This window comes from Odontesthes bonariensis, chromosome 18, assembly GCF_027942865.1.
Source record: "Odontesthes bonariensis isolate fOdoBon6 chromosome 18, fOdoBon6.hap1, whole genome shotgun sequence".
NCBI lineage: Eukaryota > Metazoa > Chordata > Actinopteri > Atheriniformes > Atherinopsidae > Odontesthes > Odontesthes bonariensis.
Genome location: NC_134523.1, coordinates 12,199,487 through 12,219,274, shown reverse-complemented (window position 1 = coordinate 12,219,274; position 19,788 = coordinate 12,199,487). Strand labels below are relative to the sequence as shown.

General features: G+C 41.8%; 1 protein-coding gene across 1 annotated transcript; it reads right to left on the bottom strand.

The window, feature by feature from the left end:
- Nucleotides 1-1,546: 1,546 nt before the first annotated feature.
- Nucleotides 1,547-18,166, bottom strand: LOC142367846 (zinc finger protein 385D-like). Its single transcript, XM_075449865.1, has 8 exons — nt 17,851-18,166; nt 15,582-15,697; nt 9,440-9,547; nt 8,664-8,832; nt 6,539-6,787; nt 6,274-6,455; nt 3,431-3,532; nt 1,547-3,043 (listed from the first exon to the last, which is right to left on the bottom strand). Exons 1-8 carry the CDS (start codon nt 17,858-17,860, stop codon nt 2,801-2,803), a joined length of 1,179 nt encoding a protein of 392 aa, XP_075305980.1. The 5' UTR covers nt 17,861-18,166; the 3' UTR covers nt 1,547-2,800.
- Between the last annotated feature and the right edge of the window lie 1,622 nt (nt 18,167-19,788).

The following is a 19,788-nucleotide window of genomic DNA, read 5'->3' as shown; positions in this document are numbered from 1 at the left end:
TCATCAGGTCAGTGCTTGTACCGACCCAGCAGCAGCACACACTCGCATCTTTTAGAACAACCTTCCTTAAAAACACTAGTACACCAAATTGACCACATTGCTTGGGGCGCCAGTGTAAACGTCATCAGAGAGACAGACAATAACATCGGGCAGAACATTCCTGCTCTGATTGATCACATTGAAGGAAGTTTTATGGGTTTGTAGGGGTAAGATGTTTCTTACTAATTTGACTTTTTAGTGAACTAGCAGAACGCTGACCAGTGATTGAGGACTTTTTGCATTTTGCTGAGCTACAATGTTCTGCGTCAATATACAGCAATTTACTTATCAGGGCAGGAGGCGACACCTGTCCACATCTTAAGGGGTCTACTTTTTTTGGCAATGTCTAAATTAACTCGTATACAAGCAGTTGATGAAACAATCATAAATATTTGTTCAAGCAGACACTCTTTCTGAATTAGTCTCCAGAACAGAACAGATTTCCATCTGACAAACAGATGACCAGTACTGTATGCTGATTCGATTTTGCCCTTATCTATTCAATATATTGCAAATATATTGCACGTAAAACATATCAGTCATTTTCATTAGTGACCCTGGGAGAAAGCTTTTAGCCTCAGAAAGACAAACAAGAAACTTCTGCAATCCTTTTAAGTGTCCACAGCAAATGTTTAATGAAAAATATTATTATTAATATTATATTATTATAATAAAGTGGCATTCATACTTTCAGTGATCCTAAGAGCCTGAATAAGGGCAACTGGACTTCTTCATGTCCCATCCGTAAGGCCTCTTAAGTCTTAAGCTAGGTGGTGGGGAGTATCGGCTTATAAGTAGTAGAGGGGCCATCCACACTTGGCGGGTAGTTAAGGTCACATGGGTCACTGAACCACCTGACCAATGTGTGGGTCGTCATTCTCACCTGTGACTTGTTTAGCTGTCTGAAAGAGCATGTTTTTGTCACAGGATCCAAGCTGCGAATGGTTGTGAAACCGCCTTGGGAGGAGAGTCAAGGCTGCATTGTAAGTGCTAGGAAGTGGTAACTGAGACCAGCTCTTCTGTTCAAAGATGATTATTCCAGTTTAACATAGATCAGCTGTTCACTTACATCTTAAGGTGAAGGGACACTCTTTTGAGGACAGTAATGTACACATTCTGGACTTAGAAGGTATTGAGAGAGGAAACAATGTAGCCATCTATTTTTCAACCAACTAGCTTGGAAAGGAAGAAGCCTTTCGGATGAGCTGTAAAAGGTCTTCAAGAACCAAGAAGTGCAGTGGCCCTTTTACAAGCTCTTAGGATCACCATGACCTGGATGGCTGAGAAGCTACACTTATGTACTTTCAGTGACGTGCAAAAATTTGGTCGAAATCCTCTTCACTGTGAGTAGCGGATGAACTCAAATTGTTATGAATTTAAAGATTCAATATTTTTCAATACATTAGAAGGAAGATTGGTACGTCGTATTATTTAGAAGGAGTGAAGGAGAAGCATGCAAACATTTTGGCAAACATTTGAGCTCCTGACCTTAATAGAATGAATAAGCCAAAGTCTCAGACCTTTATTAGCTTGTTGGTGTTATGCCTTATCCATAGTAATGATTAGGAAAGGCCAGATGATGCAACTTTGAAAGCTTTTCACAACAATCATCAGTCATGAGCTCCTCTAAGCAGTTACTTTGTACTGTGATCAACTGTGGTTAAGTGCTGTCTAATAAAAAATATACCACCTTTGAGACTGTGAGAATGAGAAAAAAGCACAAAAACAAAGAATCTTTCAAATCTTTGCAAAAGTCATGACCAGCAGTAAGCTATCCAACAAGTCCGACATAACTGATGGACCTGAAGGACTCCGCGCCACAGTGGATGCAATAATGCAGCGCAAATAGGACATTCTTCAGTTGATTAAACGGCGACAAAATAAATAACAGTCTGATGTAAAAGTGAAATGGTGTAAAAATCACAATACATAGTGTGCGCTCAAACCTCTATAAGATTCTTGAGGTTTGAGTTGTTGTAGATGGGGAAAATGTCTATAGCCTCACCATGAGTAGAACTTACACTTCGCTCAACAGCCATAAAACCCTCTCATTCAACAAGGTGGGAACTTTCCGACTGCTCTCTGACAGGTGAGACACTCACTAATCATCAGAACGTTTACACAACCTTTCAAACGTAAAAATCTACCAAAACAAGTTCCCAAAAGCCTCTATGCTGGGGAAAAAAATTATTCAGAGGCTGTGAGACTTGCCAAAGTGCAAGTACACACAACACACGGTGCCCAAATGTTTGCTTTAACCCATTTCCTTTCTTATCTTGAATCCATGAAAGATGGAGATAAAAAGTAATATTTTAGAGTTATCAGAAAAAAAAGACATGGTTCGTCTTGAACCTAATGCTTTTCAGTAAAATCACCTTTTGTTCACAGTAAAATAAATTTGAACCTGATGTTCCAAAATCTTGCAAGCCGCTGTTAAAAAAACAACACAGTTATCGTCATCATAGAACAACACCATTCAGTATCTTTGTCATATATATTTTGAAATAAACTGAGAATGCTGCACTTCTCTGACAACTGCATCTGTGCACGCACCCTTACAAAGTCACACACATCTGAAAATGCTTTGTTTTCTCTCATTTGCTGATTTAAACGTCTTTAATCTCAACTTGTCTTTCTTCAGCTCTGGTTCGTGACACCCTGTTGGTATGGAGACGATAGGGAGCACAGCTCTGTATCACATCTTGATCAGGTTCTGTGTCTGCTCAGCTGTTGTTCAGAACTGACTGAGTCATCGACGGGGTCAGTAGGGGGAAAACAGAACTGATGTGTGTGTTGAACAGATGGGTGAGGGCACCGGATGAAGCAGCGCCTGAGGGAGGGGCTGACTGTGAAACAGGGAGGGGCTCGAGTTTGCAGCGGGCTGGAGGGGGAAGGGGGGCAACGATGCCATGGCAGCAGCAGCGGCAACAGAGAGCTGACGTTGCAGCAGACAAGAGGCCAGAGGTTTGCTCAGGTCTTGGGTTTTCCGTAGAGTCAGCCTTATCTGAGGACGAAACACAAACAAACAAACTGCTATTCATTGTTTTTTTCTCAGGAGGACATTGAACAATTTAAGTGGGAAAGTGGAGAGAAGTAAGAAGGTATGAAGAGGTATGTACTTGACAAACAGAGGCATAAGCCGTCTCATTAATTCCAATGAATCATGTCAATAGTTTCACACAACCTGCCCTCCTGCCCCCCCCTCACGGGAATTGCAGGACTAGAGCAGTGCAAAACATGTCACTCTTCAGTTCATTTCACTGCTCATTTCTCACACTTGCAGCAGGGAGTGGAGCTTCCTGGAAGAGGCTCCTGAGGATCAGCTCATGTACACACAACACAATGATGAGGGGTGAAAGAACAGTGAGTCAAGAAACAGCAGAGTACTCACTGCTTGGAGACCCTGGTGACGCTGGGTGGGAGTGTAAGGGCTGAACTTCGGCTTGGCCGGTTTACCTGCTGCTCTGTCCTTGTGTCTCCTGCTGCTGATGTGCTGGAGCGGAGAAGAGAAAGTCGCAGATAAACAGACAGGAAAACATTCTCAGACAGACACACGCGGCGGCATAAAGAACGCGCAGACAAAAGAATAGGGCAACAGTCGCTTTTGCTTGGAGATTTTGATCATTTGTGAAGAAAAAAAGTGAAGGAAACTTAATCAAAATTCCTAGGTTGGCATTTCCGGCAGAATGCTTGTAATCTGTTGGCTCTGACTTCAAAATATTCATGAGGGGCGGGTTTGGATCTCTTTTTGATTTGATTGACCAGCACAAGCAGATGGCTATAGCCAGCATGGCACACAATCAGCAGTGAACTGTTAAATATTCATGAGCATCTGGCCAGAGTTAACTTTTTAACAATTAGGTGTGAAGACTAAGGCTATGCATTCCTATCACAAACAGAGAGGTGAGCATCAGATTCAAACGCTCACTCAACTAGAAGAGCCGTAGTAGCTTTGTACTAATTATCTCGAGGGAGCAGGGACTTTAACTCACCGGCAGTGACAGGTGTGAGATGTGTCATTTGGAATAAAATAAGCATGATCCAGTATTTTCTCTCAATAGTGCATGATGAATAAAGTGACGATGGCTATGTTCAAGCTTTTGAGTAGGTGATCTTAACTTATCCGAGTGAAAGTTGACCTCTTTATAGCTTTAAACGCACAAAAAGTCTGATGAGCCAGCGTCACACTTCCAGTTACCTGGAAGTCCCTAAGCTTATGGCTTAAACCAAAAAAAAAAAAAAATTGAATCTACTGTTGCCGAGTTTTACTGCAGCAGACAAGAAAATAACTTCATACATGAAATATAACAATATAAACCAAGCAACCGAGCCCTGAAAGGTGCAGGATAATCCTTGAATCACACGAGGAGCAATAAAACATAGAATAAACTTTATCTTTGGTAGCAGCCAAGTAAGGAACAAAGCCTTTTCTGTTCACGGAGAACATTAAAGCTCAATGTTTTTAAAGCTAAAGGTAACAGAACATAATTACAGGATTTAAATATATCGTAAATTTACACTAAATTTTCAGGAAAATCTGCTAAATAAAATGTGAATTTATGCACTTTTCCAGTCACCACCATTATGTGATTATTAAGACTTGGATCACTGCAATAAGCTGTAGATGGTGCCAATTTTCCTGCCAGAGCTGCAGAAGAAGATCAGAAACTGATGCCATTAATACCAGTCTACCAGTCAAACCTAATACAAAGGAGAACAAATCGTAAATGAACAAATTAATATGTTGGAAAACCTGGCAACAGAGAGGATAGTGGGAATGTAGACTTCTGGACAACCTATATGACAACTAAAGGAGGAAAGATTGATGGAAATTCAACAAATAGCTAAAGATTTTTAGTTTAAGTTTGCACTGAACATCAGTAAACCATCTTTTTATTTACTCACTGGTAGTTAGTTTTAAGTTTTGAGACGTAAAAATATTTAAAAACACCTCTGTGAAAAACAGTTGGGCTACACCAAGACACCTGCCATTTAATCAACCACAACATTAAAACCACTGATAGGTAGATTGTGTATTAACATTGTTCATCTCATTGCAATGCTATGTTATACCAGTAAACCTTTGCTCTTGGTTTTCACGTGAATGAGGTCCAGTCCCAATTCATTGGCCCCGACAATTGGCATTAAGACTCTTACTGTTACACCGCGGTGAGGTCAAGCGGGTTTTTTGTCTCGTCTCCATGTCACGTCTGTTTTATTTTGAAAGATTAACTCTCCTCTCGTTTCAGGTCACTTGCCCTTCATCTCGTGTCCCAGTCTGATTGTCGCATGAATGATTCCACCTGTTCCCTGTTAACCCTGTGTGTATAAGAGTCTGCGTCTCCCCTTGTCTTGTGCCAGTGTGTTGTATTTGTTGGTCCTAACGTGTGTCACTCTTGCCTTTACTAAGCCATTGTCCAAGTCTCTCATTTTGAGAGAAGTATATATATTATTGATAACTTCTATAGCCTGCTTTGTTCTCTCTTGGAGAGTTTTTGGGAACTCCTGCTCCTCCAATAAAAGCTTGTGGATTAAACATCTCCTGCTCCTGCGTCCTCCATTCTCTGGGCTTGACACTTACAGGGATAAGGAGCCCCTATTCTTTTTGGAATTAAGGAGTAGTGATCATCTCGTCCTTCAGCCGGAACAATGGGGACCATTTGAGGTGGCTTGATAACCACTACCTTACCCCTGTAAAACAGAGGTGCTAGGGCCAAAGGGACAAACCGCGATTGTTTTTTTTTTAAACGTGACTAACAACCCTTCCCAATCGCAGTCTGCTGCACCCGAGCAAGACAGTTAGCTCCTCCAACGCTGCAAAAACTACTCAGGAACTGTTTGAAGAACCACAGGGCCTGAGGTGTTGACCTGGCCTCTAAACTCACCAGATCCCAATCTGATTATTCAGACCAGATAGAGATCAGATGCATCTGTGTGAAAAATGAAATGAGCATGGCCCCCTGAGGCCCCACTCAGAAGCCCACAGAACCCAAAGGATCCACTGTGGATGTCCAAGATGTTTTAGCAGTACAAGGAGGGCATAAAAAAATATTAGGGAAGTTGCTTTCATGTTGTTTGTGATTGCTGTATTTGTCAGATTTGGAGAGTTTTATTGGAGTTTTATCAAATCTTGTATCAACATGAGGGTATAAACAAATGTGGTGAAATTTATCATGACAACAACCTGCCCACTGCAAATCTTTGCTTATTTGCTGAAAATATACTACAACTGACCTGTTTGAGCTGAGTCTCAGAGTTAACGTGCACATCGCAGGTCTCACAATGGAAAGTTTTGTTCTGGAGTCCAGTTGGCGGCTCAGATGGAGCGGCCAACTTAGCTTTGACCCCCATTCTTGGGAAGGACTTGATGGCTCCATCTCCACTTCTGGCCTCAAGCATTGTTTTGTGCTTAGTACCTGAGCACACATAAAGTCACATCACAGAGGTTCAAACACGGGGCATGTGGGCTCAGTTTGACAACACATTGACAGTTTCTCACCACTGTTGTGGGCCTGGAGCTGGGAGGCTGAGTTGACAGCCACCTTGCAGAGGGAGCAGTAGAGAAGACGTATTGCTTTCTCTTCTTCTGTCTCCCCCTCTGGAGCCTCTACTGCCACATGTTTTTGTGTCTCTTTGTCTGTGGTCCTCGGACTGGCAGGCAGAGAAGGGTCAGAAGACTCTTTACAAGTTTCAGAGGGGCTGCCGGTCGACGGTGCTGTCTCTGAGGTAGGGTTTGGGGCTGATGGTTCTAAGATGAAGGCAAAAAAAAAGCAGTAAGAGATTAAGTTACGAAAAGATATTGTAAGAAAGGAAAGATGAGGGGAGAGAAAGAGAGATGGCCGCTTTGTAAAACGATAAGGAGACACACAATCTCTCCAGCGTGTCCACCATCTGCCACCCAGGTCCTCGTCAAATGCCCAAACCACTTAACCTGGATCATTTTGATGCAGAGAAGCAGCAGCTCTACTCTAAAAAGTTTGTCAGTGAGTCTGACAAACAGTCTCTAAGCCAAGATATTAATGTGAAATGATTCAGTGACTCTCACACCAATGAGCGAAGTTGAGTATCTTGCCAAAGACACTTAGAAGCCAGGAGTTGAACCAGTGATGGTGCCACTTTCTGAGCATCAGCTTAGCTTTTCATATAGCTGATCTTGTCCTCTCGGTCATTCCCCACTACATGTGACCAAAGATGAATGTTGGAACTTGGACAGACCAGGAAAGGGACAGCTTTTGATTCAGCTGATTCTTCACAGATCAATACAACATCCAATTCATAGCAGACGATGCACTGAACCGCCTATAATCATCCTGCTCCATTCTCCCCCCTGTCATGTAAAAGTCCCAAAGATACCTGAACTCCTCAACTTGAGGCAGCAACTTTTCCTCAACAGTACACTATTAATCCATCTTTTTCTTTTTCTAAAAACCAAGACCTTAAACTTGGAGATGCAAACTCTCATTTGGCAGCAAACAAACCCTGAAAAAGCTGGGGGTCACTGTGCAATGAAGCCAACAGGACTACATCATCTGCTAAAGCCAAAGTAGGATCTTGAGCTCACTGAACTGGAGAGCAGCTCAATCACGGCGTTGCCAAAAAGATCGGTCAATAAAAATTATGAACAGAATTGTTGACACAGTGCAGCTCCGGTGGAGTTCATCACCCACTGAACCATTTGAATGTTCCTTGGATCTAAGGGAAAAATTTTTCCACTTCACTATAAAACAACCGAGTTCTTGCAGCTCACAGAAGCACTAATCATCAAATTTTTTGCGTAATCAAACAAAAATCTCACCAAGCCACAGGTGACAGCGAACGCTATTAACTTGCTTTCCCCTTTTTATCTGCCTGCAAGCACTTCACCGACAGTCTTTAGTAGGGATGATTTGGCTCTTTTATCTTTTCGGAGACAAACTTGCTCCTGTAGGAGCACATGCTGATTTCAGGATTTTCTCTTTGCTGATAATAATGATTAGCTCTGGCACACTGAGTGGGAGTCTGTTTGTCACCCTCTCTTACTGAAGTGATCCTCAGAGAGCTCTCATCTATTTCCCTGAAACAGACTCCAAACTAAAAATAGTGGATATCAGTGGTGTCAACAAGAATCTTTCAATACTTGTGTTTCTGAACCGTGAAATGTGTCTTTTTTGTGTGTGTGTGTGGGGGGGGGGGGGCACACCCACACGCATGTAAAAGTAGCACACTTACTGTATATACATATGTTGGAAAGCAGTCGGCTTTTTGACCCACCCCCACACTAACGCTGACATGCCTCCAGACACATGCTTCAGGCGCATGAGAACACTCACACACTCGCTGTACAGCTGCCCACAGATCACATTCAAAGCATTTTCAATGTGCGTTTGATCTGAGGAGGCCACTGAATGAGGTCAGAAAATGTAGACACGGAGAAGGAGCAGAGGATAATGCTCAACCTTTAATCTACGCACTGAGCAACCCAACGGAGCAGGAGGGTTATCACATCAAAGAGTTAAAGTCGTGACTGGGGAAAAAAGGAAAAAGGTTTGAGATGTATGTTCATATATCTAACACTGTCATGCATCTGAAGTCTGCACACACACATATGTAAGCAGGGAAATTAGCGTGTCTGCAGAGACACACACCTTCTGATGTTGTTTCAGAGCTGCTGGGCTGTGAGCAGGGTGACGACAGGATTTGCGATGTGGTTTCCTTAGCGACTGGTTCAGAGGTCCTGATCTTCGAATCTGGGGCGTCCATAGCTTTCAGCCTTTTTGCATGCCTTGTGCCACTATAATGGGAAGAGGCCTGTGCCTGTGTGACAGCAAACACTAAAGTGTAAACTGAATGTGCACCAATACAAAAACCTGACAGATTTTTTTATGTCATATCGCACAATACATGACTCAAAGGGGAACAGAAATGTAGCCGCAGCAGTTTCAGAGGCTTCTGTGAATCTCAGAATGATGTGCAGTTGTTTTGAAATGCAGAAATAGGGCAAGTACCTCAAAGTTGCAATATTCCGTATGTGAATGCTTGCTAACATCGGTTTTCAGTAAATTGCATGGTGACAGTTGATCTTTTTTTTTCTAAGAGCATGTGTTATCTCTGACAGCAGTGCATTAGGACTTTATCTCATGTTTGAAAAAGAAGTAATGGCAATGCGTTGTAGTTCTGGCAACAACAGCCCTTTCTGTGAATAAAGTAATACAAACATTTAAAAATTAATTGTTTTCAGAGGTCAAATTATAGAGGCGTATCCAATTCAGCCAGTTATGAGACGGCTCAACCACCTCAGAACCAGTCAAACCGCCAAATACAAGGGCAGGTCTTCTCAGCCATTTAACTGCCAAGAAAGGGTGTGTGAAAAACCTTGAGAGAAAAACAATTCAGAGTGTGTTTCCCAAGCGACAGCACCCACCTCCGAGTTGAATCTCAGCCGACAGACACCACAGGAACTGGCCTTCCTTTTCAGGGGTGGAGTCAGCCCAAACCCGGGGCTAATCAGAGCTTTGTGGATGTGATCCATCTGCAACAAAGGAAAAGGAAAGGTCGTGATTTGTGTCGTACCGTATGAGAAAAGACTGTGTTGGGTTGTGAAAATGATCTCTTCCTGTGTCAGCATGTTAAGCATTTCAGGTTAATCTATTCATGACAATAAAATAACCTTGAACCTTAAATGACATGCTGGGAACATGCTAATGTGCTCCTTTCAGGGCTCCCAAATTTACACTCAGCTCAGTTACATGCACAGTTGAGTCAAGCTACAATTACATGTCGAGGAGGGGAGTCGAGATATTGTCTGAATTATGTCCGACGCTGCAACTTTGTCAACTGGGTAAGCACATGTACAAGACACTCCAACTTTCTCTGTGGAGATCATCATGCATGTAAGCACAGCCAGTTCACTGCACAGACGGCATCATTAAAGTACTTGAATGGCCATTTTGTCATATGACACTTCAGAGAAACTCAACATTTTATTAGAGCAGAGCAACAGTCTGGGAATCCTATAAGAGACCACAAGCTGACAAGTATTAATAGGCTAATTTTCATTCAAAATTTCTGACGTGTTTAGCTGTCTTACAAAAAAAAAATATGTGAATGAGAGCAGCTTTACTGAGAAGTCGGTTGTATAGATATAAACTTGCTGATTGTACATACCGGTTTATTAGTCCAATTTTGATTGCTTTGATTTGATTTCAGATGATTTTGGTTGGACTAACATGTTTAACAGTCTGGTTTTGGTCTAACACAAATATTATTTTTTTTCTAGTGTAATGTAAATTTGCTGAATAAAAGGGAGTTGTGACAAGAATATGGACACAGCAGTATACACACAGCATTCACAAGAGTTAACACAACAACAGGGTTAAAGTGACTCCCCATTTAAAACGTATACAACATGCAATACCTGCAAGCTGGAAGACTGGCAGTCAAAAATTGGTTTGTAGAAGAGAAAGTTAAGTATTCACATCAGACTAATTTAAATTGAATGTTTTCATGGCGGAAAACCAGCATCAAAATGTTTGCATACATCTGTAAACACTGCAGCATACTCCACGTCTCATTTACCCATTGATGTGCTTGATATGTTCCAGATTCCATTTTTTTCAGTAAAATTTGACTAAATATCTTGCTTCCACCTCCACTTGACAAGCACTGTTTATTCTGTGATTAAAGGTACAGAGTAAAACATTCAAAACCACTGGTTGAAATGCAAGCATCCCAGATAAATCCAAGAGAACCAGAGTAAATCTAGAGCCTTTTAGGAGCCCGTACGGCTGTCCTGGGAGAACATTACCAACGTTTACTCTGGTCTTTTTCCTCTCTTTGAAGCCTTTTTAGCTTGAGGATGTGGTTTCTACCTTTGAGAAAAACCATGAGGATTACATCCAGTTGAACACGATAGACTAAACCGATGATCATTCCTGTTTACAAAAACAGGGAAAGCCATCAGTTTCAAGGGGAGCAACTCGCATGTAACATGCAGGCATTGCAGAACCGGCTACTAAAACATAGATCAGCTCTGATTGCAACATACACAGAGAAAGCGAGACTCTCTGGAACGGCACTATTAGCAAATACTGCTGCAGCAAAAAAAGTTCTGTTCCATGGTAACCCACTGATAGGTGTCAGATTACGAAATCTCAGGAGAGCAGAAAAGTGCATCAAAGAGCACCAGTTGAGATGTCACTTTCTATACAACCTGCTTATCACACATCGGCAACTTTGACAAAAGTGCAACATGATGTAAACAGGCTCAGTTGTGAGCTCTCACACTGTAAAAGCTTGTTTACACCAGATTAGTGTGTACATGCCAATACAAGCCAAATAGATTAATTTCTTATCGTCTGTAATAACATGTTGCCCTCAGCATGCGTTGGGCTATGCACACAGTCACAGGAGCTGATTAAATCCAGTAATTATCATTATTTCCCAGGGGCCGACACTGTAAACTACTACAACAGTAAGGGATGGAATTACACTGTGTCTGTGTGGCTGTGCGGGCTGTAGGCATGTCTTTTCAATTGTCTGCAAAAAAATTGGAGAAATGTAAGAAAACCAAAACATCTTCAAGGCCTGAGACTACCGGTGGATCAGTTTGGGGCATGTATAATATCATATAAAACGTAGTGGCTTCTATTAATATTGAATTAACCTCTGCAATGTTTACACAAGTACTCGAGTATTAGAAATTTTCCATTAAAAGTTTTTTTGACCAGATTTTTTTTTTTTAAATGGAAGTATAGAAATACAATAATTGGAAGAGGCGAGTATTGAAATGGGATTGGGCCTAAATGTTAATAATATCACACCAGAGTTGGTCCAGCTTCTTGCTCTGGTCACAGTGACTCAATCCTTACTCACTCATTGGCTGTTCTGAGGCAGTGTGAAGTAAGTTATGGAGCAGAGATTATTAAAAAAGAAATCCTCTAAAGATATTCTGATTACTTTTCCTGTCTTCATTAGTGGAGTCCATTTGGACCACCATGAAGCCATGTTGACCGCAGCCTCTGCTATCCATTTTAAACAAACAACAAACTTTTTACAGCCACCTTTAAAACCCACAGGGGTGACTCATCCAGGCCTGTTCCAGCAACACTCCATTAGACTGACAATGGTAATGTCTTTGCCGTTCAACAGTTAGAAATAATTAGTTTTAAATAATGAAAGTTCTTTTAAATAATGTGCTAAGTTTGTGCTTAGTTTCACTATCAAACAAGTCTTCAGCATCTGACCACACAATAACACAACTCAGGACATACCCGGAAATTGTAATGAGCATTTAAACTCAGTGGAATAAAACTAAACTGGTCTGTGTAGAGCAAAACAAAGCTTTCAGCGGAAATTAAAAAAGGGGAGCCGTATAAGCAGTCATAGCACGGAGGCTGGCACCGATGTAAAATTGTAAGTTGTAATGGTTCACCCGGCTGGTTCTGTTAGAATTAGAAAGGGGAACATATAGCGCTTCACTACAGATTTTGCATTTTTCTTGAGCGCCAACGCTAAACTCCTCTTCAAAAGTCAAAAACAGAATCTGTGTATGTGTGATCTTTCCCTCTTCTCTTTGATCACTCTAGGCGGCGGCAGCACAGGAATGCACCTCTTCACTCGCTGGTCTCTTATCTTCCTTCTTCCCTGCAGCTGTTTGTGTATTCTGAAATTCAAACACACCTTAACAATATGCACCATTATTCTGTGCATTATGTAAAAAACCAAATCTAATTAAGGGATTATGTGAAGGAATAAATCTATAATAAATCTTTGCCTTAAAACATTTATAAGAGCAGTTGTATGCTTCTCTGGATAAGACTGCATCTTAACATCAGTTACAGGCTGCCTCCCACCCTCCTCAGCCCCAGGGCTCCTGTATTGTGACCTTCCATCCCACGTTCCTCACTCCATCCCTCCATCTGCTTACCTCTGAACTCTTATTTCCCTCTTCGTCTTCATCTGATCAAAGTCACTTTCCTGCTTCCCCAAGGACTCACTTTCTTTCCCTTGACTCCCACTCTGTACTTTATAATCGACTAGCACCTGTGGCAAAGTCAGCCTGCCCTTTTTTAATTATTTCCTCTTTCCTCTGCACACACAGACACCATATGACCTGAATAATAATAATAATACAACAAATAAAGACATCACATCCACCCCACAGCATCAGTTATAATCAGCTAAATTCTTTCTGGAAACTTCCTCACACTCAGGGGTGGCGGCATGTCAGACAGGCTCAGCTCTAGTGAGTCATGGTAGGGACGTGTGGCCAAGGGAAGCAAAGTAGACATTTACCTGGATCATAACCAAGAGCTTCACCATTTATGATGATGGATATTCGTTGATTTACTTTGTGTACCAGAGTGACAGCTGTGCATGAACCCATGACGTCAAGAAACCAAAAAGGAGAGAATTTGTGATGAACGAGCTGCTGCTTTTGGTTCTGTGTCATTTAAATGACTTTTTTCTTGGAAACATCATTTTTCACTTTCCATTTACAAAGCAGAAACTGTCAAACTACAAGCCAAACTAGCAGGGGGAAGTTTGAAGATCTGGATCACGACAAACATACGCATGCACGCACGGAACCCTGTAACCATGACGATGCACATGTGGGGACCAAACAAACTCCTGTGCGGCGCTTTATGGAGGCAGATGCACACTGCACCTACTAAAGAGAGAATGTCGGCTTATAAACACATAAGAGAGAGACAAAAAAAAAACACAAGAAAACACATGTTCCAGGCGAAAAGGCACACTTCCACAGTTCAGCTGTGTGCCGTCTAACCACACACCCACGAGTTCAATACAGCGGAGTCAGAGGAGTCTCTAACAAAATAACTTGAGACAATATTCTATTTTCTGCCATTTATTTCAGTTATACAATGAAGCCGAAACAAACCAATTGTTTTCTTTTAAGCAAAATGGCGAAAATTTCTATGACTATGAATCATATAAGACTGAAAATCAAATATTTAGTGTGTAACAATTTTCTGACATTTCAATGTCAATATGGTAATCATTAATTGAGATGACAGCCTGATGTTAACAGCAGTCTATGAGTACAAAGAAGTGGCAGGAGGGGTTTATGATTTGGCTGTTTATTTGATGCTTTTGAACTTCATTGTAGAAGAAAAGAGTTCAAATGTGTAAAATTGTAGATCTCCAGAACGCCGTGGTGACTTTTTTTACAAGCTTGACCATTTTCCTGCAGACTGGGAGAAGCAAGGGAATAAAATGAAATAGATTTGAAGGGATACGGCTCAGTAGGGAGAGATTTTTAAAGAAATGTTTTAGGGTCACCCGGTATGAGAAAGCTTTGGAAAGGTGAAACATGCCAACATTTGAAGAATAATATTTTGAATTGGGTTTGTTGTGATGAATGAAGAAGAGGGAAAGAAAGCAGGATTCAGGGAAAGGTCAGAAGAGATTTGATGGAGAGGAGAGGAGAGGAGCTAGAAGCCCCAAAAAGGGAGAACATGAGAATGTGTGGTATGGGACAGATTATGGCACAAGACAAAGAGGGAAAAACATATATGACCACGAGGCTGAAGTAGAGCAAGTGTAAAGCAGAAAGTGGAAGGCGTGGCCGAGAAGGATGGAGACGAGTGGAGAGTTGGGTGATATGGAGAGAAAGGGCTTACATAGACAAATGTCTCATTTCTAGGGAGTTTGGCTTTTTCAGAAAGGCATTCATCCCACAGCAAAAAGATGTAGAGCACTGCACTCTGACAGCCCAGAAACTGTCGACAAACGCACGCAGTACTGTTTCTGTTAAAGCTTTCATGTCTGTCTGTTCCTCTCTTCCGGAAATCTAACAACAGATTATAATTTAAAAATGAGACAAAAGTACAAAGCTGAGAGGAAAAAAAAGAGGTGCTGGTGGGTTTCAGTGGTGTCTCAGTGATAGGTTTTATGAGTGACTCTTTTTTTAAGCTATTACTAAATTTCACCTTTAACCTCTCTGCTGTATGCGTGAGGGCGAAGCAGCAACATTAACAACAACAAAAAAGAAACGCATCGCAATTTGTTGGCTTGAAATATGCACACACAAGACCGCTCCATTACTTCTGCTAAAGTGATTCAAGCCAGAAAAAAAGGGATTTCATGTATTATGCAGCGAGGATTTCATAAAGAGATAAGACATCACTCCCTTGTAAACCATATATCAGCCCTCGGCCACTCCTGACACATCGACTCTCCTCGGGGGATCGCTTGGCCAGCATTAGTTCCCTCCACCTCCACCCTCCTCAAACTACGGCAGATAGCTCTAAGAAAAGCACTGCATGAGGAATACCAAAGAACCAGCTCCACCCCCCAGGTTGTGTGGAAATGTCACTGCTCTCTGCATCACAGGTGATATATTTGGAAAGGTGTAGGCAGTGTGCTCATACAACCAGCTGGGTATGGAACATTTAGTTCCACACAGGCACAACATTCTGTGAAATTAAGTCGTCCACTTGCAGCAAAAAACTGGTGCGATAAAGTGAACAATTTGGGTTTTGATTAAAAAGCGTGGTGAGAATCTGGTTGCCATGACAGCCTTGATGACTGACAGTACTCACGTCAGTGAATCGAGGCAGCAGATGGAAGGGGAGGAGGGCTTTTGGGTCAGGGGAGGGCTGGGTCCTGCCCAGCGTGGGACGAGCCAGTGGCAGCACAGCGCTGTGACACACATTACCTGAGAGACAACACAACAGGGAGGACAAAGGTAGGTAGATGAACATGTGGAGCAAACAGAGATTAGGTGAATTAATTTAGATGCAACGGTGATGATGAGAGCTAAAAGAGCAGAGATAACATCATTTTGTGCTGATTTGCATCTAATTTGGATACTGGCTTTAAAATATGTGGATGAATATGTGATGTAACCCGAAGAATAAACACATAAACAAATGAACAACAGTTAACAAACAAAACCATCTGAAGCCCATTTACACTGGTAAATATTTGATACTGTCAATCTTAACGGTTTAAAGCACCCACTCATCAGTCACTGCCCGCCAAACTGATGAGATATAACATGTAAGAGGAATGCGTGACCCTCAGCTGTCATGAGAGCAACTGCGTGAAGTGTAAAATAACATGGTTCCATCATAAAAACAATATATTTCAGTCTGTCCATTCAGTCCATGGTCAATTCCTAACCCTAACCAAGTGATATCATTGCCTAAATCCAACCAGGAAGTTGTGCTTACATGTAACCAAGGCAACCAGCGAAATTGTGTCCATGAAGGTAACAACTCCATTGTATCAATTGTTATATGTTGGTCTTGAGCATTTTGTGGCTGGTTCAACGAAAAACTTGAGAACGACATATGCTCCAATTTGGAAATGCTCATATAAGTTGTGTTTCCCTCATGTCATATAGAGGCGGTACTTTATACAGCACTGCCTTATGGGTCACATTTAAGGACATGAACAGATGACTTATAAGGTTGTTTTTTATTGAAGAAATTGTCAACAGCATTGGCAGTGAAATCAAATTAATCTCACTTAGTGTAAGAGTGTAATTCTGTTTGCTGATTAAGATTGGATCTTTTGATATAACATCTTACAGAATTAGGTACGACTTACACATAACTTCATTATACCCATATATCAGATGCTTTGTTTTACAGTGATTTACAACAAGCAAGAAACACATTGTTCCCATGTGGGATTCAGCCACTTGCTCAAGGACACTCCAACATGTGGACAAGGGAAGTTGGGAGTTGTACCAGCATCCCTCTGACTGAAAGCGGAATAATTTGTTGCAAAGTTCATGTAAAACCTCACATTTAATATTGTTTGTATGCATGCTTCACCCATGGCTGATAACAAAAGCATTTTATGAGTATAATTATTCAGGGTAGCCAATCATTTTTTTCTTTTTTCTTTTCATGGCAATATTTAAAAGGGCACTTCAACAAGTATTTTTTTCTCTCACACACACCCCTAAATAACAGACCACATCATCTAACACAATAGATCAAAATTGAAGTTGCAAACATAAACTCTGTCAACGCACACACACGCGCGCGCGAAGCCTTTCCAGTCCTTTGTGAAAAGCGCCCTGTTTTGGTCGTTGAGCCCTGATTGAGGAGCCTTTAGTTTGCATGTCCTCTGATCTTGATTACAGCTTGAATCAGAAGCCGCGTGCGTGTGTAATCATCATAATCAGAATCGAACAACACGCCCATCCGCTCTGCCATTAGTCTGATTGCTTTTGGCCAAAGTCGTGCTTGTTTGTGCCTGTGCGTGGCATGTAACTCCCATGCGTGGTTGACGCAGGTTGCGGCTCTTACGAGAAATGACTTGTGAGGAAACTTATGAGATGCACGAAACACGTGGACGTGGGAGACACGCGCGCGCGCGAACTCACGAAGTTAACGCTCGATCATGTCAAATTTCAAAATGATCCGTTGCCAGTTGTGATTACTATATCTTGCATTTAAGGTTCAAACCACTCTATATTTTTCTTAGATGTAACTGCCTTGTGGGGAATATTGTGAGGTAGGCTACTCAAACCATAAGAACACGAGCGCCTCTGCCATCATTTGCTGCATGTTGGCTATCTCTGCTGTAGCACCCTTGCATAACTATTGTTGCACTGCTCTTCATGTATTCAAGCCAAAGATAAAGACTAAACTGTGATGTCCAGAACCACAGTCTCTGAGCTTGAAAAAACAACGTGCATCCCAGCTGCCTGTGTGTTATGCCTGTGCATGTGACTGACTTCACAAAGCTCATATCTAAAATAACATGGCAACAAGTGACTCCGCTGCGTTTTTATCAGTAAAAAAAAATAATAATAATAAACTCCCGTGAGATTAAAATGCTGCGTTTACGTACCAAAATACATGACGGCACCCAATGAAGTCCGAGTGATCAGTGTTTGATAAAAGTGATTTTCATCTCCGGGCAGAGATGAGGATTCTTCTCCACCGGTGTCTCCTTCTCTGTGCAGCGGAGCCGCGGGCTGCTCCTTCCCATCTGGATTCCCTCCTCCTCCTCCTCACTGCCCACCGCTCCTCCTCCTCCCACTCATGTCTTCACGATTCGTGTAAAAGTCTCCTCCTGTATCTCCATCTCCCACAAATCTGGTTTGAATTCTGTTAACAGACTGAAATTACCTTAATGAGTGTAACAGTGTAGTGCCACCCAGGGTTAGTTCAGCCCTCAGTACCAACACCAGAAAAGCACTTCTGGTTTTACACCCTGTAACGCAGTAGCACAGGCAGTGTGGCGTTTCTTTTTTCCTCTTTTTTTTAAAAAAAGAATTAAAATTCATTATTTTTATTTATTTATTTTCCAAGCATGCAGCTCTAAAAAAAAATAAGCCAGTGAGATTGTTGGCCTCCCTTCCAGGCTGCTGTGTTGGGGAAGGAGTGATGTGTTCCTCTTGTGCATCTGTAAATGCTTTCCCATCCTCACTTTTCCTCATGGGCTCATGGTATTTTTAGATGCATCCTGAAGCTTTCCCCTGCATGGAGAGGAAACTACACAGGACACGTACAGTAACCGCACAGACCAGCTAAAAACATCCCACCCTGCAGGCTTACAAATATGCATTCAAACACGTAGCTTTACACAGAAAGAAGAGTCAATATCCGTCTATCTGTCAGTTCAGATTAATTGCCTGTTTTGGCAGCGTGTCCTTGGTTCAACTTTCCTGTCCTCAAACCCAAACCCAAACATGTCTCCTCTATGCGTGAAAAAAAAAAAAGGCAACAGCAAGTGTTTTCCCACAATCCAAAACTCCGGGGAGACTTATCTCAAGCAGGCTGTCAAGTTCAACAGCTGCTGTCCTCTGCACACACATGACATCTGCATACACCGAGGCCTCGCTCGGGTTCATTCAGTGGAATTACAGTATTGATTCAGTAAAGAATCACTATATGTTGCATTCATCTACAAATAATTGGAATGTCTTCATATCTACTCGCTGAGCCATTTCATCTGGACTGCACCTCCATCCATGAGCCGCATGGAACAAAAGCTAAGGGGGAGAAAAATACAGACATGGAAATATCTACTCATAAACTCAATTTCACGCCCCTTTTGTCACTTAGTGTGTTGCCAAGTGTTTTGTGTTCCTCTGAGAAAGAGCAGAGCACTGTGTAGAGGCTGTGTGGTATTACTGCCTCTCCCCTCTTCTTTGGAGGGAGAACCTGAAAAGTTTCTCCTGCAGGTTTTTCCCTCTTTCACACATTTGGGAGCTCTGAGTTTCACATTTTAGTTTTAGCTACTTCTTCGCTCCAGCGTGGTTGTTGAGCGCGACGTCTAAAATGTTGGCGCAAACCTTTGATGCAGTGGGCAAAATGTAGTGATCCTGAGATGAAAAGCACCACAAAGCCAATGAAAAAGTACCAATGAAATTAGAGAACAAAACCGGAAAAACACTGCAGCAAAAAACATGAAAGAAAAGAACACGTCCCAAAACAGAAGTGCAACTTCACGTGATCGGTTTAAACTTTGACTGATATCACGACTGTAAGCTATGCCTGAGATGTTGAAGGATTGAGACCAAAAGTCATAGCACACCATCTGTGTTTTCCTCTATGCTGTAGGACGAGTTACATGCTGAATTTTTGTTACATTCTTGTTTTGTCTTTTGTTGCCATGCTTTTTTTGTTTGTTTTTTTCTGTTTGATTGTTGCATGTTTTACACTAGAGTGACACCAGAGATTTTGGTAATTTTGCTCTTTGTCTCCCCCTACAATTGTACAGTGTACAGCCGAACACATGAATTTGATGTTATGTTGACGAGGCCACAAAGATGTCATCCAA

What these genes read in the sequence shown, in the direction of transcription:
- LOC142367846 (XM_075449865.1), bottom strand. An exon ending in GGCTGAGATTCAACTCGGAG is followed by an intron (nt 8,833 to 9,439) that starts GTGGGTGCTGTC and finishes GCTGTCACACAG; the next exon opens with GCACAGGCCTCTTCCCATTA. An exon ending in GCTCCAGGCCCACAACAGTG is followed by an intron (nt 6,456 to 6,538) that starts GTGAGAAACTGT and finishes ATGTGTGCTCAG; the next exon opens with GTACTAAGCACAAAACAATG.